The following is a 16,714-nucleotide window of genomic DNA, read 5'->3' on the forward strand; positions in this document are numbered from 1 at the left end:
TGATAAATGCGAGACGCATCGTCGGCAAGCATGCTAAAGCCGATGGACCTGAGTGATGCTGCTGGGCCTGGCAAGATTGCCGAGGATCTCAGCCAACCAAGTGAGCTGCTAACGAATGGTGTAGGGCGCGGTGGTTGTTGTGCGTGGCGACGGGCCAGACTCGGGTTCGTATAAATGCAGATATGATGTGAGAGATGCATGCAACAGTTCCACAGAGGACCAGCCGGCGATGTCATTTCGCAGAGTCAAAGCCCCAAACATCGTCATGTCCCCTAATCAGTTGGTTTTCGGAGCTCGCGATGGCTCATCTGTTTGGCTTGTTTGACGATTCCCAAAGAGTGCTGAACGAGGCCAGATCCAGATTTGTGACAGATCATGATCGACAACCTCCCAGAGGGCTGTGACCCCAGCTGGAAAGCTTTTCCCAGTGCCAGGAACACTGAAGAGGCGGGCAGGGTTGGTTCTCTAGCGTGGGCTCGAGGGACAGGGACCACGCAACTGTGGGCTTAGCAGGTTGCCGGCCGTATGGTATTGCTTCTTTGGACGCAAAAGAAGCTGTCCTTGGTGGCTGTTGCGAGGCGCCGAAAGCTACCGCTGCCGCTGCCGCTGCCGCTGCCGCGCATCGTCATCCGGCATCCGCCAGGGCAGGCGGGCGACGGAGCGACTGATGTTTTACGGCCACATGCAGAGAGAACATCCGCCGGTGCCTCTGGAAGCGAAGCGGTCAAGGCCTTGACGGAGCCAGCCCCCCGGCAGGGAGAGTCAATGTCGTACAACGCAGTGTCTCAAGTTCGAGACCTGCGGACTACGGTGCGGTTCGGTGCGGTGCTGCGATGCGGCGGGCGGTGGCCTGGCCGTTACCGTCAAGCGTGCGGAAGTAAGTGTAACGGGGGCTTCTGAGACAACCCAATTATCCGGCCTAGGTTGAGACAATGGCCGTTGGCACCGCAGCACGTTCAGCAACGGCGACGGTGAGGGTGACGGTGGGCGCTAATGGGGGATGCCATGTTCCGCGTAGGTGCCCGGAAAGCCGATACCCTAGCTCCAGATCCACGATTGATTGGCAATGCAAGGCGCAGGAGGGCAAACTCGACTCACGAGCCCGCTTTCACCGTCTGCCCTGTCGATATTTGTCGGTCGTTCGGTTCTGGAATTCCCCGTGAGACCCTGCTCTTGCCAGGAGTTCAAACGCCGCCGCCAGCCAAGCCAGGAGGCCGATGCTGGGCTGTCCATCCACAGTTTACTTAGTGTTGGTACAATCAGTCCACAGTCCAGCACGACCACACACTGCCCACGAAATTTGGAACAGGCCCAAGAACGGCCCCAGCCTGGGGCTTGTCAAACAACCAGCCACGTTTGGCCCGTGGGGGAACGGAGGTACTGGGCTGGTTGGTGGTGGGATCGAGAGCGGGAGCAATACCCAGATAGCGATAGCGATAGCAGCAGCCTAGGTATGGTGTGTCCTATCACGAGGGTGTTGTGCTCCGCGCGGGCTCCATCGGCCTAGATAGTAAGGTGAATATCGTTTGGTCTTTTTGTCGATAGCGACATACGTGATTCGAGATGGGCAGCGGCCCATGACGGCAGTGGGGTGTTTGACTGAACCTGGTATCCTGCCTGCACCCGGAGAGGGAAGATGTGCAGAGGCCGACAGGAGACAGAAGAGCATCAGCACAAGGCGGGTTGGTGAGCTGACCGTCGCATGGTTATGCCGTATTCTTGGCGAGGGTTGGTTGAGCTGGGTCGAATCGCGACTTCATCCCGAGATGCTGTGCAGTGGGAAAGTACGCACAAATCCAGCAACCCGGACCCGAGCAGCCAAGCAGCAGCGTAGAGGGCGATTCCCAAGTCCGTAGGTAGGGCGCCGCATGGCATCCCGGCGGGCGTGTTTCCCAGAGAACTGAAGCGCGAGAGCAGGATGCCGAGCCTCGGGGAAGCTGAGCTTTGGAGCAGCTTGGAAGTTGGGGGAGGTGGGCGTGGATGTGGACGTGGACGTGGACTGTGTGCGTGGACAGGGACGGGACCAGACTGGGGGACCCTCTGTTTCCTCTCCATTTCTCGTGTCTTTTCCCTCCCTCCCCCATCGCGGATGGTGGGCATGTGTCCGCCGGTCGGTCCCTGGGCAAGGCAAGCTGGCCAGGAGGCTCGACCGGCATTGGCTACCAAGGAACAGGATGGATGTTCGGAAGTGCGTCTTTTTTTGTCCTCGGTGTCTTGCTGCTAGGACTCGAGAGAAAGATGGGGAGGAGTGGATGTGAAGTGCAAATGCGAGTCTTGAGTGTTGACTCCTGTCGGGAGCGCACTAGTGTAGAGAAATGGAGGAAGGTTCATTGTACCGCGCAAGGTAAGGTAGGTACGGTAGGTACAGGTGCACCTTCTGTGCCTGTGCCTGGCAGTCCATGGCACCTGCATCATTCAATGCATGGCCGCCCAGGGATCCATTCCACATCCAGCGGCCCCAACGCACAGACGGTGACGGAGCTGGAGCCGTTTTGTTCAGTTCCAAGTTCCCACTGGCGCGTCCCACAGGGGCGGGACGCCAGCCTATTCGCTGAAAATCAGTGGCCAACCCGACGGCTCGAATTCTCTTTGCGAACCAGTCCTGCCAGTGCAGACGCACGGCACCGAGAGATAGGAGACATCGGCGGAGGCCGCGGGTGTGGTACGTAAGGTAATAAGCCCAAGGGCAGCAGCACCTATGTCTCTGCGCCGCCATGTCTCATGGATCATGAACCACGCAGCACTCATCGACGGCTCGCTCTCCGCCGAGGTTATAGTGCACTTATTACTGCCTACCCAGACGAGTATGAGGCCAGGTATCTTACCTTGCCTTAGCTTACCTTACCTTACCTAGGTACCTTAGGTAGGCAGGTAGCCAGAAAGGCTTATGTGAGCTTTGGTAGAGGTAAATGTCAGCACCACCAGCACCGCGGAGACATACAGCATCCGTATTTGCACGGATCCCAAAGTCGCATCTGCATCTGCGTCTGCGTCTGCATCTCCATCTCCATCGGCATCGGCAAACTTCCTTGTCTCCTTCCTACTCTGCCACCAAGGTAGCCAGCACAACCCGGGCAATCGAATTACGCAGCATGTAAGCCAGGTACTCATACGAACAGTACATTTCCAGCAAGGAAACCGGCAACAGATACGGGTGTATGTACGCACGTAGCGAGGCGGGCAGTCCCAGTCAGCCATGCTCCATACGCCCAGTCCCAGGCGGAGGGCTGCGGACACGGCGCCGTGCAGCGGCGGCGCGGCAGAGCAAAAGCAAGCGTCAAGCGCCAAGCGAAGGCCGTCTGCAGGGGCAGTGGATATGGGCTGGAGAAGCAAGCCGTGGCCCCCTCCCCTCTACACTACTCTGTCCCTCAGAGGTGTGAAGGCTTTCTTTCCAATTGGGCTCCCGAATTCCGTCTTCTGGGTTCTCGCCGGTGGTTCCTGCACCCGAGATGGAGCTATGCTGCCGGGCCAGTGAGAAAGAAAGTTTGCCCCCCTTTTTTGATAATATATTTTTTGATTGACTTTTTCTCAATTCCATATACGCAACCAAGGCAGCTCTGGGTTACGTAGGCGCCGACGTCGACTCAGCACAAAGTGTGAGGCGTAGCTTGAGGAGGGCCCGACGGGACGGAGTCTAGTGTGAGGTACCTTAGGTATGGACCTCGAGTAGGCCCGGGAAACAGGAGAGAGGTTCTCCGTCGAAAGGCAGAAGAAAAGAAAAACGAAAGGAAAAAAAAAAGAAAGGAACGGGATCCTGGTCGTCACGACGTAGCATCTGTATCCGCAGACGCAGAACGAATGGCCGGGTAAGAGAAACCCAGGGTTCCGGGAAAAGTGTATTGCTAGGAACGAGGCGTGTTGAATTGGGTTAATCTGAAAAACGTGCTGTTGATGGCGCATTGTCGTGTTGATGCTCAATCAGTTTCCAATATCCCCATAGGCACAGGGCAATTAGGCATTGATTTACATTGGCTGCCGCTCTGGGGAATTGACTCTGTGATTTGACAGACGGAACCGGCGGGGATTTTCTCTGAGAAACGAGATGAACTTTTCCAAATTGCTGGAAGGGATGCGAGGCGAAGAAGTGGTGTGTGCGTCAATGCAATCAACTGTCAAAATCCAATTACTCCGTCTTCCTTGCTTGTCTTGTGATTGTCTTGCAGAGAGGGGTCCTTGAGTCTTTTTTTCTTCCTTTTCTCCGTCTTGTCGTTATGGAACCTGAGGTGGGATAACAACCTACCCAGGTAACAAGCAAAGGACTTCGAAGCGGCAAGTCAAGGCTTGTCGAGCAGCTTACTAGGCTGGATTTAATTACCTCAAGTTGCGGACTCTGTGTGTGACATGAAGAGCTTCCAAGGTACATACCTAGCTTCCTACCTTCCTACCTACCTACCTAAGCTCTACCAAGTAACCCCTTCGCCGTAAGTGGCAGGCAGGCTTAGGCAATCCCGCCAGCCCACTGTAACGGCTGGGAACATCCGTCCCTCTTACTTAGTGATGCAATACTGCGTAAGGTAAGGTACGAATACAGACTGTGAAGGGATCCATGATGGGATATCGCGGGCACAAGGCACGATCAAGGAAGGCACAGCGGGCGGTCTCAAAGGCTCCATCTCCAGGTCCAACCGTTGGGGCCCACCCCGAGCTCGCCCTAGCGCCGGCTCCACCTGCAGCACCCCGAGTTTGGCCCAGTTACAACGCGACACTGTGCGCAAGAAACCCGTGGACAGCCCTGAGGCCCCTGGCATCTTGTCCCACTTGGTACGTCCAGGGTCCAGCCAATCCACAGCACCCACTGCCACAAGGGACTTGCTGCAAAGGCAGGGCAAAGCAGCAATCCAATGCATCACTAACAATTTTTCGATGCTGCAAAACCACCAGGGCAACCCGCATGTACTTTGCCCTGGGCTTTCCTCCGCTGCCCGTCCACACTTCGATTCCGTGTCAAAGTATGCTCGCCTTGCGCACACACAAGTCATGAATCTCCAGCTAACAGTAAAGCTAGCCCCGAGGGGAACACCTACGACAAGGTAGAAGAGCAGACAACAGCCCCAACAGCTACGCCGTGGAGATGACGGCCGGGTTCGCCAGGTGAGGTGGAGTGCCGTTGCGGTAAGCCGCCGATTCATCACGTCGAGCTAGAGTCTAGACCTCGGGATTGTCGCCTAGGCCCCAGAAGTTCGACCTGGACTGTGACTGTCACGGACAACATTGAACTCTCGGTTCTGGGGCTGCGAGCACGAGTAAGGCAGGGCTGCTGGTCAATGACTTGAGTGACAGGAACTTACGCCAAAAACAGAAGGCCAGTATCGCGTTCCCAGGTTTCTATATCTGAGAGTCAGTCCACCCAACACAACCTACCCAAACCGAACCATACCTTACCTTGCCTTAGACCAGGTATTCCTGGGAGAAAAACACTGCGGGAGAGCAAACCCAAAGTACATAGAGCACGATGAGCCCGTTGCCCCAGACCAAACACAACCGCATCCTTCTGACAGGCCACGGCCCCAGCCAGAGAGCTCCCCTCGACCCTGACGTGAGCTTGTGCCCTGCCTGTCTCCGAGGCTCTCGCTCTGCCGTTGGTGCCCTTCCTCGCGGCATCTACCTTAGTGGTACTATCCATCTCACCCAAAATACCACTGTAGACGTCCATCGACGCCTCCTGTTGACCCCTCCAATTGGATACATCCTGTTGCGTGAGTGGGCAGCTACTATGCGATTCAATGCACTGTGAGCAAGCCCGCAGCTCAGGGAACGGGACAGTGACACCGGCCCTTGTCGGCGTTGCACCCATTGGCCGTCAAGCATGTTCTGCAGGACACGGCGCCCTTTCCCGCCCCTCCAGCACCAGCTTACCTTGTCTTCCATCCATCCCACACATCCCAAGCTACCTATCGAGCCGAGCTTGCTTGTGCTCGCCTTGTGTGTGTGATGTCCCTCGGCCAGCTCTGTCTCGCATCGTGTTGCTTTGTTTCTTCGCTTTAGTTTCTTGTGGCAAATCTGTTTTACCTCTAACCGGTGCAGACAGTAAGCTTAACTACCCTAGGCATTACATGGCCAATAATAAACACCACTTGCATCATAAGCGAGTTGGACGTTTGAGCTTCTTGCGTCTCGGGCTACAACCCTCGAGTTGCCGGACATGGCATGTCGAGTTGCAACAGAAACGATGCGAGTTGAAGAATCTCTTAAGACAAGGTACTTCACCTAAGATATGGAAAGCAGACCCGACGGCTCGCTTACCAGACAGATCTCTGAGGAACGGCCGGCCTGCCCGCCTACCAACCTGCCCTGCCTACCTAAGGTAAGATACCTTACCTCACCTTACCGAAGGCTTCAGGAAGGTGTCAGAGCTCAACGTCTTGAACATACCTACCTACCTATGGATGCCTATCGCAGCCCATCGCGCTGTGCCCGGGCTAGAGGGGGAGGATCCAGCCACCTGTAACCGACATGAATGCTTTGCCTTGCCTTGCCTTGTGTCCCCATCACCATCAGCCACCGCCATTGTCTCCTCGTTTCTCCCCTCTGCTGCCTCCGTACACACGCACCCAAGAGCCAAGTGCATGCGGCCAGGAGATTAGATGCTGTTGTTGGAGGGTCGCTTCCTAAGCCAGTCAAGCGCTGCAGTTCTTCATCAAACTGCACATAAATGGATGAGGCGAGGCTCTCAACGCAGCTTACGGACGACTGGTGGTGGACGGACGGCTTGCTGCACATGCTGGGCGTAGGCAGGTAGGTATGGCTGGCCAGACCACGCGAGGTCGGTTCAACAACACGCTCGACTTCGTACGCGCCTCCCGTCCATCTCTCTCCGGATACGTACGAGTGTGCCTGTTGGGACCGGGGAAGAGGGCTAACCTGCGGGATCCCACTTGGCGACTGCAACGCCGTCATTTCCAGAACGTCAGCCCTGGGAGCCTACACCTCATCCGGCATCATCTCTGTGCGCCCTTCAATCGGCGTGGCGCTTCGACGATTGTTCGCTGGCGGCGTCATCGTACGCGAGGACCAGGCCGCGTCCGGTCAGCGTGCCGTCGGCGGCCGCGTTTTGGGACCACTCGGCGTCGTTCAACAACCGGGTTCCACAAAGATCAACACCTCCTGTCTGACTGCATGACTGAGCCGAACCACACCGGGATGTAGCAGGAACGGGTACTCGTACTACGCACGAATTGTTCTGGCAATATCCTTCTAGAAAAAGGTCCCGAGAGAAAGGGAAAAAGGCCGAGCAAGAAAAAGAAAGAGTGAACACAGTTTGGGGTGGGAGAAAATTCTACAGAGTTCCCGCCACGGCTTATGCGGGAGGCCGAGACACCTCGGGGTCTCCCAGCGAGAACCAGCAACCGGGACGGAGAAGCCCTGTGTTGGACTGATCTGTTGCTGCAAGTTGCGCGATATCTGGAAAAGTGCGCTTCGCCCATTGTACCTTGACCGCGGAGAAGGATGAATATCCTGGGGAACTTCGTTGAAATGCATGGTCGGCTGCAGCCTTTCGCCATTCTTGTTGACAAGCTCTGTTCCCAGAAGACGAAATGCCTCCAAGGGTGATTTAGTCACTTGTCTTTTTTTACCCCCTTCACGGCTACCCTGGACTCTGGAGACCTGGAGAAGGGCGACTGGCCTTTTTTTCCCGCCCGCCGTCCGCCATGCCTAATTGGAGGCATCAATTGACCATCAATTGACTGACGCCAGTAACAGCGTTGCGTTGGTTGAGATTAGCCGGGGTTTCAATCAACGGTCGGCGTCGCTCTTCTACCTAGCCTGGACAGACGTATGGATCGTCCATGATGCCAACCTCACTCGCCCTAGCACACCCATGGCTTATGTTTCCCAGGATATGGAATCGAACGTCTGTGGTGCGGTCTCGGTCTCGACACTGGACAGGTCTTTGCAGCTGAGGGTCCTGGGACCGGAGGATGCGCCGAGATACATGGCCCTGTGGGCAATTCCACCGCGAGGCGTCGTGTATCTCGTGGGACTTGCATAGGCGAGTGACAGATTCGTAAGTCGGTGTGACGGTCCAACTGCTAGCTGCGTGCAGCCAGGCCCCTCGAAATGGAGCTGATCGGCTCTGCGAGCCTGCAAGGTCCCGCGAAACTCACATGGGAGCCCAAGAGAAAGCCAGATGGCCTGTTTTGGCGGCCATGTCGATGCTAACTGCAAAGGGGCAATTCTTCTTGCTGATCGCCGGTGGTGCTGCGGTCTCGAGCTTGTCCAAGAAAAGAAAGAGCCCTTAGGCTTGTTGCAAGTTGGACGTTGGAAGCACATCACCACCAACAACAACCAACAACAACCAACAACAACGACAACATGTGGGCCAAGTGCCACACCCAGTCAACTACGTACATCCAGGGTGATGCTGGCTGGGACGTCCTCTGATATCGGTCCTGTCTGCTGTCAAACTGACAGGAAGCTTGGACGCCCGACCTTCGTTTTTCCATCCCAATCTCCTCAAAGGACCTAGACCCCCAACGTATCTCGCCGACATCACGCCACCATCACCAGCTCCCGCCTCAACCATTCTGCAACAGCGTCCATCTGGATTACACAACCTTGACAAACCGCCTCTCCCTCACACACCCATGGTGTTGATATTATTGTTGGCTCTATAACATGGCCTGGGGAAGTGGCATTGCAGCCAGCATCTTACCGGTGCCTGGTGACATTGATCGAGAGTTTCAACCATGTTGCGCCAACGCATCTGGCAAGGAAAATCCCGACAACTGGAGAACGACGCTGCCGTTGGCTGCCCAGGAACCGTCTGCAGTCCCGATGTCTTCGTCCCGACTACTATGAGTAAAACTAGTGCCCAGTACCGTCGTGAGCCAGTGCACACTTACATACACACACACACAACACACCAGCAGGCCGCAGCCATGCTGGCTGACAGCAAGATCTGCTTCCAGAATCGGACCGCTGTTTCACGTATTTTGCCTAGTTGGGCACCGCGAGACGTCACCGACACCGACGACAGCGCGGCCCTCTCCAGGAAGAGGCCAGCGGCAACGTAGCATCGCGGCTTTAGTGGTGTTCCCTGTCAGAAAAGACACGGCGTCGCTTTGACCCGGTGTTCTGCCCGCAGCTTTGGGAAACAGCGCATCTGCAATACGTCTTGATCTATTATAGCGCGCCTTCTATGGTTGCTTCACTTCCTTCGCAGTGTCTGTCGTTCCCGTTCCCCATTCCCGCCGCCTTCCCGTCGCGCTGGAGTTTCATCACCTCGGCGGAGGGCGGAGACTCGATTTTCTCGTGTTTCGCGACGGGACATTGATATACCGGCTTCTTAAGAGCGTAAATGATGGAGAAGAATCCATGCAAGGCGTGTAAGCGATGCAACGCCGGGGACCAACATGAACCTTTTTTCCCTTCTGCCCTTCTCTGCCCTTCCATGTCTGCTCTTCTTCTTCAACCGGTCTCCGGGTCGGCGACACTCGAAACGAGCCGGGCATGACCATGCCGTCACCCGGGAGTGCCCCCGGGGGCGCGGCCTCAAGATTCCAAAACATCCCAAGACCGTCTCCAAGTGCCGGGCCCATTGCCCAAGCCGGGCTGAACCCAGATGCGGTTTGTAAATTCTCGACAGCCATCGCGACTGGCGCGTAACATGTGTGGCCCCATTTTGGCCTGTCAAGATTTGCTTCCCGGCGCTCGGACGGTAGTGATCAGCACACAGATTTGAAGGGGCAGCAACACGTACCTTGGTTGGAGAACAAAGACGGAAGGGGAACAAAAACAAAGTCACTTCTGCCGCGCTCAGACTCGGACGTCGATCCCTACTCTACAGTAGCGCCTTACTGAGTACTTGGGCACCACCGCGTCAGTCGAACAGTCTCTCGGTGGGACCATGGAAAAGAAAAGGGACGAAATTCAGACGCTGGTCGAACCAGCCTCTGCTATTCTCGTCGTCCCCGTTCGTTATCGGCGAGGCTGTCCCGTCCATGACACACAACGCCTTCGTGCTCGGAAAGCCTAGGCGCTCCGACTCCACCAACGGCAACGGCGCCGTTTCCGTTGGCGTTCCGACGAACGAGACGCGCCAGCGGCGGAGGCGACAACGATGGACGTGAGCCCATCTCCCTTGTACGTTACAGGCAACGGGAGATGGGCGGGTGTGGCTTGCAGTCCTCGTCGTGATATCTGACATGGCATAGAGGCTAGAGTATCATCCCCCATGCGACCCAGGCTCGACTAGATATCGCGACGAGATCTGACCCATATTGCTGACAGCTCCGGCCATCGGCCGTGCGCTTCCGGCCCGCCTGGGCGAATGGCATTTGTCCCGATGGAGAGTGCTTCTTGGTACCCAGGCCATCATCGCCCATCACCTCCGTGGCCTCACAGACGATAGGAACGTGACGAGCGTGCCTTCGCGCCGTTCGTTGGGGGCGCGAGAGGCGCTGGCAGAGCCCGCCCGTGTCAACGTTCTTGCTGCAACTGCCGGCGTCCGTCACTGGGGTAAACGCAGACTATTGGAGTGAGCAGGCGGGTGGGAAGTCATGTTCTCATGCCCCCCCTGCTGTGTGATCGTCCAAGTTCGGCGAAATTGTTGGTGATCGTCAGCCCCATTCGGAGGATTGATTTTTTTTCTGGCGCGGGAGAAGCCGGGCTACTACCATATGAGTGCAGTCGAACTGGGGGGCTTTGAATGTGCTTTCGTACGAACACCTCGTGTTTGCTTCACGATGCAGCTTGCCTTAAACCCACCAGTCGGGGATGTTCTCGTGGACAGGGACCGTCAACCGCTTTACGCGCCTTAGCTGGTCCCAGTGGGTTGGCTGCGCCATTGTTCACGATTCTCAACGTTCCTTGTCCACTTAGTCTCGCTCGAATTGCCTCAAACTAGACCCCCTTTTCCCCCTTTCACTTTAGGAGCGCTTCTTGCCTTCCTTGACCCTGGAAGTAGAAGACACTCTTGGGACGAGGAAGACGGGGACGAGGAGGACTTGCTCCTATCGTTTTGGACGACAACCCGTCGCAAGTTTGTTGAATCACGTAGGGCACGTACCTAGTGCCAGTCCGCTTCTCCAACGTGGAGGCTAGGCAGCTGTTGTCTCAAAGTCAAAATCGACCGCCATCTTGGACAGCCGCCACCTCGCTGTGTCTGTTTGCCCGGTCGCGTGTTTGCCTTCTTTGGTATTTCCTTGCCAGCCGCCCTTGCGACGCGGTGTCTGCGAGCTTTAAGTTATCGTTGTGCCCAATGTCACCACACGTCGAGGCAACGCCAGGCACGAGTTGACGTTCCGCTACCGTCTTGTACTCTCGTAGGAAATCGGAGAGCGTACCGTCCCCCGATGTGGTCCGTATCGAAGCGCGGCTTCACGTGTACCAACATTCCCCGCCACCGTAAAGCCGAGCTAGACTCCTGAATGATGCCGATAGAAGAGCACTTGCTCGCCACCTCCAAGCCCCCTAGGCTCTTGCCCATTCTGGAGTTGAGCCGTTTCGCGTCCAGCAGAAAGGCCGCTTTAGCCAAGCTCCAAGGATGGTGTAGTACATGGGAAGCTTTTCCTCCGTCACTTTTTCCGTTCCCCGAGAGCGACGGCGTCGGACCGGTCCAGCAGGTGACAAGACGACGGCCGTACACCACACCTTCAGGAACGAAACCGCGGCGCTGGCCGCGATGGAGCAAGTCTGCAGTAGAACGACCTCAGAACCTGGGATAAAGTGCTCAGTATGGCCGTCAAAGTTGGAGGCTTGCAGATGGCTTCCACATCATCCTCCCGCCGGGGCATAGACGGTCTTCGGGAGGCTGAAGCTAAAAGCATGTAGCTACCTTAGGCCTGCCACTTGGCGTTGGCGTTGGCCCGAGATCTAGACAAGCCGTCCGAGGTATGTTTACAGAGGTAGTGTTCCTACTGCACTCCCATGAAGGAGGTAGGTACGACGAGATGTCGCCGACGCTGGTGGATTGGTCTGCCTCTGGTGGAATTCCCGAGCTACATTGAAGAGAAGAGCAGACGCCTGGTCTCGTCACATCCTGCAGGTGCTGGTAGGATCGCGAGTCGGACCGGTAGGAGCACGGAGCTGGGGTAATGGACCGAAAGGGAATGAAGAGGAAAACTGCATGACCTGTTACAATTCTTCTCATTCTCTTTGGCCCGGATTTTGCTCAAAATTACACTAGTCACTTACAGGCCCCCAAAACCACCCCCTTTTCCCAAAGAAGAAGATGCCGTTCTCCCTTCATTTCCAAAACCAACTACTCTTGTCATCGGTATCATTCTGTTGTCGTTGATCCTGCTTGTTGCCGCCTCCCGTCGAGAAGTTCGCCGACCAGGTGTAGTCGGACCGCCTCTCGGTCTGCCTGCCAACCTCTTCACCCTTTTCGTTGAACGTCGTTACTGTCTTTTTGATGCTGATGTTTCCGTTTCCGTTGTCGCGTTCCTGAGTCTCCTCCACCACCTTCCAGCCCGATGGGAGGCCTTGTGGTGAAAGGTCTCTAGTCGTTGAGCTGCTCTTGCCCGTCCCTGTCTGCCTCGACCCGCTGAACCGAGCCTTTCCCATGACCGAAAAGTAAGAGTCTTCTTCCGTTTCCCTGTTGTACTGTTCCTCCCCGAGCCGGTTCCGTGTCTCGCGCCCCGCGCCATCCGTCACACCCCGCACCATGGTTTTCTCAGCTTCCTTTGGCTCAAGTTCCTTTGAAGGGGTCTGGCTCGCGGCCGGGAGTGAGCGAGAGTCACGGAAAGGATCATCCTGTTCCTGCAGCCAGCGCTGCCACCTCTCGCTGATAGCTCCCTCGAGGACGTCAGATCTAGGTGCCCACCCATCCCACAGACCCTGGCGAGTCAGCTGGTGAAGCCATAGAATGGGAGGAAGTCCCCTGGGGAATTGCTCCCTCCACTCCTTCTTCACCCGGTGTCTTTCGTGGATGTCGGGCAGGCCTTGTCCACTGGTCACCATGAGCAAATCCTCAAAAGCGTCCTCGAAGCCAAACAAAGTTGGGTCGACGTCCGTCGGGAGATCCGTCGGTCTGGGCTGCGGCATGTCGCGGAGGGCCAGGGGCGAGTATGGGGATTCAATGAGAAATGAAATCCACATGGCCTGGTAAAGCGACTCAGTGAACTCTTCAGCTCTGAAGAGGGCCTGCATGGGCGACATGGCCGAGAACAGCTCAAACACGGTTGGCTGGGGGAATTGGGAGGATGGCGAACGAGGCTGGGGGCTGCCGCTGGCATTGCTGTTACCATTGCCATTGCCGTTGCCATTGCCGTTGCCATTGCCGTTGCCGTTGCCGTTGCCGTTGCCGTTGCCGTTGCCGTCGTCGCTCAGCGTGCGTTCATCTTCTTGGGGTCTAGGGGGCTCGGCCCAGCGACCGTTGTTGAAATTCTGAGTGACTGAAGTCGGGATGCCAAAGACACTGCGGAAAGCCAAGGCGATATGACCATCGACCTTTTGCTTAAAGCGAACGAAGACGTTGTCGGAGGGATCGTTGTCGGGCATTTTGCATGTATGTAGATGTAAATGAGGCTCGTCGGCTGTCTTGGGCGAGATTTGGATTTCGCGGTCGGTATTGTCTCAGTTGATGAGTGGGCGTGTGAGCGCGAGCGCAAAAGGGACGATATGTATGTGTGAGTTTGTGTATGTGTGTGTGTGTGTGAATACACAACTGAGCTGAATAAGTGCAAGCAATCACGGAAGAGATCCGGACGCGAAAGAGCACCGAGGTCTAGATATTCATGAACAGCGGGTTGTCGGGTTGATGGTCTGTTTGAGGTCGGGACGACAAGACATGAAATCTCATGGATATGACGGAGTCTATCGGGTCAGATCAGCTCACCTGGTGGCAAGCTGCGGCGGCGGGGTGAGAATGAGAGTCCAATGGGATGGCAGTTGAGATTCGGAGCTTCAGATGGGCCGAAAATCCCCAACAAGTCACGAGCGACGGGAGTATGGGAATTGGCCCAGGCCCGGGCCCAATGAAAAGACACTGGAATTCTCGAGCAAGTGACTGGACGGCACCGCACTGGAACACTGGTGGAAGCCCCCTCTCCGCTCCTGAAAATAAATGCGCCGGGTGACGGGACTGGGAATGGGCCCTGTCGCTGTCGGCCTGGGTGGTCTTCCACTGGGCCTGAGCCACCACCAGTGTGCTGCTATGAGCACTGACCAAGTGGCACCCTCCAGCACGTGCGGTGACGACAGGTCCACGTTCCAATTGGGCGTATCCGTACGAATACCAGCCTCAGCCAGAATGCCAGCGGACCCGTTGGCCCGGTCGCTTCCGACGCCACACCTCAGCCAGCAGCTCAGCGGGAGTTGTGAGACGGGAATGGAAGTGAAGGCCGGGGTCTCGGGCGCCACGAAATGACAGCATATTGCCGCATAGTTGAAGACCCCACACGTGCTGAGCCACACTTTATAGCACCCAGGGCCCTTTCGCTTCGGGGGCCTGTGATTGAATGTGGGACGTGCCTACTGCCCAGACCCGCGTCAGAGTCGTGTCGGTCCTGGCTTGCCGACCGATGCGTCGAGTGTCGGACCCAGTCCAATGTCTAATGCAGCGTGTGTGCGTGTTGCGTTATGTGTGTGAGAGGAAGCGGGAAACCTGCGGAGGAGCAGCAGCAGGAGCAGGAGCAGCAGCAGCAGCAGCGAGGGCAAACGACAACCAACGTCAGGTCCTTTCCTTCACTTGTGCTCGCTCGGCTTCCGTCACAGCAAGCGCAAGCTGGGTAACGCGGCCTCAACCTTTTGGCCATTAACCACCGTAACGGCTAATCCCACTTTGCTTAGACCATTTCCAACTCAATTTTCCTTCCCTCTGGCAATCTCCGTCCTGCTACCGCACATCCTCATGGCTGGCTACATCCAACATTTGCGCTACATATCCTAGGTTTGCTTGACTGCATCCGTTCCTTGCCGACTCCTCCGGTGCATTTCGTTACCATTCGTTGCGGCTGCCTCCTCGCCGTCCAGATGATACGACAGCTGCCCGAGTCCAACAATATCCGCCGCGCTTGGATGCCGGGCGAATCATCTTCTGGCGCCGTCGTCATTACCCGCAGCCTTGGTTAACTAGCACCATTTTCGCATCGCAGCTCGACAAAAACAGCTTGTGAAACCCGCCTACAAACTCACCTTCTGCTTTCCTCCCAAATCCCCCTCACGCGGTGGACATGGTACCCTCTGTGGTGATCGCCGCCGACCCTGCGGCACGACCGGGCCACGGCGACGGCGATGGCGGCAAGGACCTCCAGAACTGGTCCTCGCTAATCGGCATCATCACGGCCATTGTTGGCAATATCCTTATTGCCCTAGCCCTCAACGTCCAGCGATACGCCCACATCAGATTGCACCGAGAGCGCATTCGAGTCCGTCGGAGAGCAAAAGAAGCCTTGAAACATGCGAGCGGAGGCCCCCCCGGCGTCTACGGCACCGTGAACATCGACGACAGCGACCGCAGCCGCCTCGATGGACATCAAGAAAACGGCCACAACGATGCCTCCGAATCCGAACCCCTTACGAGATCCTTCCGCTCCGAGGAGTGCACCGGTTCCGACTACTCCGGCGACGACGAAAAGGCGCCATCTACATATCTCAAGTCGCCCTATTGGTGGATGGGCCAAATTCTGATTACGTTGGGCGAGCTGGGCAACTTCTTGGCGTACGGCTTCGCGCCCGCTTCCATCGTGTCGCCCCTGGGAGTCGTTGCGCTGATTTCCAATTGCATAATCGCCCCGATACTGTTCAAGGAAAAGTTCAGGCAGCGCGACTTCTGGGGTGTCGTTATTGCCGTCGCCGGCGTCGTCGTTGTCGTCTTGAGCGCCAAACAAGAAGAGACAAAGCTTGACCCCCACGATGTTTGGGACGCTATCACAACGTTGGAGTTCGAGATCTACCTCGCCGTAACAGTGTCGTTGATTATTGTTCTCATGTGGGCGAGCCCACGGTATGGCCACCGGACCATCTTGATTGACCTTGGTCTGGTCGGGCTCTTCGGTACGTAGTTCAGTCACGTTCAACAGTCTTCGCAATGCTAACTGAGGCGCTCCGTATCTAGGCGGCTTCACGGCTCTATCCACCAAGGGCGTATCTTCGATGCTCTCGTCGACCCTTCTTGGGGCTTTCAAGACCCCTGTTACCTATGCGCTGCTGTTTACTCTCCTGTTCACCGCGGTTATGCAGGTTCGATACGTCAACAAGGCTCTACAGAGATTCAGCTCCACTCAGGTCATCCCCGTCCAATTTGTCTTGTTCACTCTTTGCGTCATTGTTGGCAGCGCAGTCTTGTATCGAGATTTCGAGAGGACCTCGGCCGAGCAGGCGGTCAAGTTTGTTGGTGGTTGTTTCTTCACCTTCTCCGGTGTCGTTCTCATTACTAGTGGGAGGGTCGAGGAAGACATTGAAGATGGTATGTCCGACGTTGATGGTGTGGAGGAGACTATCGGTCTCGCCGAGCAAGATCCCGCACAACCACCCCAGCCGTCATCAACCTCAATCCCGTCACCGAAATCACGACGCTCCTCAAAAACCTCTGTCGGGTTTCCCGCAGGGAATGGCTCCAAGCCGTTCAGCATGCAGCATGATTCCGGTATTCCTTCACTCCGTGTCCCGACCGCCGCGTCAGCAGGGAACCTTGTCAATACAGAGTCCGAGCCCCTCCTCACCAACCCGTGGAGCAATTCTGCTGAAGAGGTTCTCCCTCCCCCAGGCACACGGACCATATCAGATGATTCTATCGCCACTTTCCCAGGTCTTGGGTTTTCTCCTTCAG

General features: G+C 56.5%; 3 protein-coding genes across 3 annotated transcripts; 2 read left to right on the forward strand and 1 right to left on the reverse strand.

Moving 5' to 3' along the window:
* Positions 1–11,939: 11,939 nt before the first annotated feature.
* CGGC5_v007773 (uncharacterized protein) lies at positions 11,940–13,443 on the reverse strand (the record flags this gene model as incomplete). Its single annotated transcript, XM_032025652.2, has 3 exons — positions 11,940–12,063; positions 12,136–12,154; positions 12,207–13,443. The coding sequence occupies 3 exons, from the start codon at positions 13,441–13,443 to the stop codon at positions 11,940–11,942; spliced, it is 1,380 nt and encodes a 459-aa protein (XP_031877803.2).
* A 1,080-nt stretch (positions 13,444–14,523) lies between these two features.
* On the forward strand, positions 14,524–14,833 carry CGGC5_v007774 (uncharacterized protein; the record flags this gene model as incomplete). Its single annotated transcript, XM_066151902.1, has 2 exons — positions 14,524–14,672; positions 14,734–14,833. The coding sequence occupies 2 exons, from the start codon at positions 14,524–14,526 to the stop codon at positions 14,831–14,833; spliced, it is 249 nt and encodes an 82-aa protein (XP_066008634.1).
* Positions 14,834–15,116: 283 nt separating this feature from the next.
* CGGC5_v007775 (putative magnesium transporter NIPA7) lies at positions 15,117–16,673 on the forward strand (the record flags this gene model as incomplete). Its single annotated transcript, XM_066151903.1, has 3 exons — positions 15,117–15,939; positions 16,001–16,589; positions 16,652–16,673. The coding sequence occupies 3 exons, from the start codon at positions 15,117–15,119 to the stop codon at positions 16,671–16,673; spliced, it is 1,434 nt and encodes a 477-aa protein (XP_066008635.1).
* Between the last annotated feature and the right edge of the window lie 41 nt (positions 16,674–16,714).

Source organism: Colletotrichum fructicola, assembly GCF_000319635.2.
Source record: "Colletotrichum fructicola Nara gc5 chromosome Unknown KSG_Nara_v1_contig04, whole genome shotgun sequence".
Classification (NCBI taxonomy): Eukaryota; Fungi; Ascomycota; class Sordariomycetes; order Glomerellales; family Glomerellaceae; genus Colletotrichum; species Colletotrichum fructicola.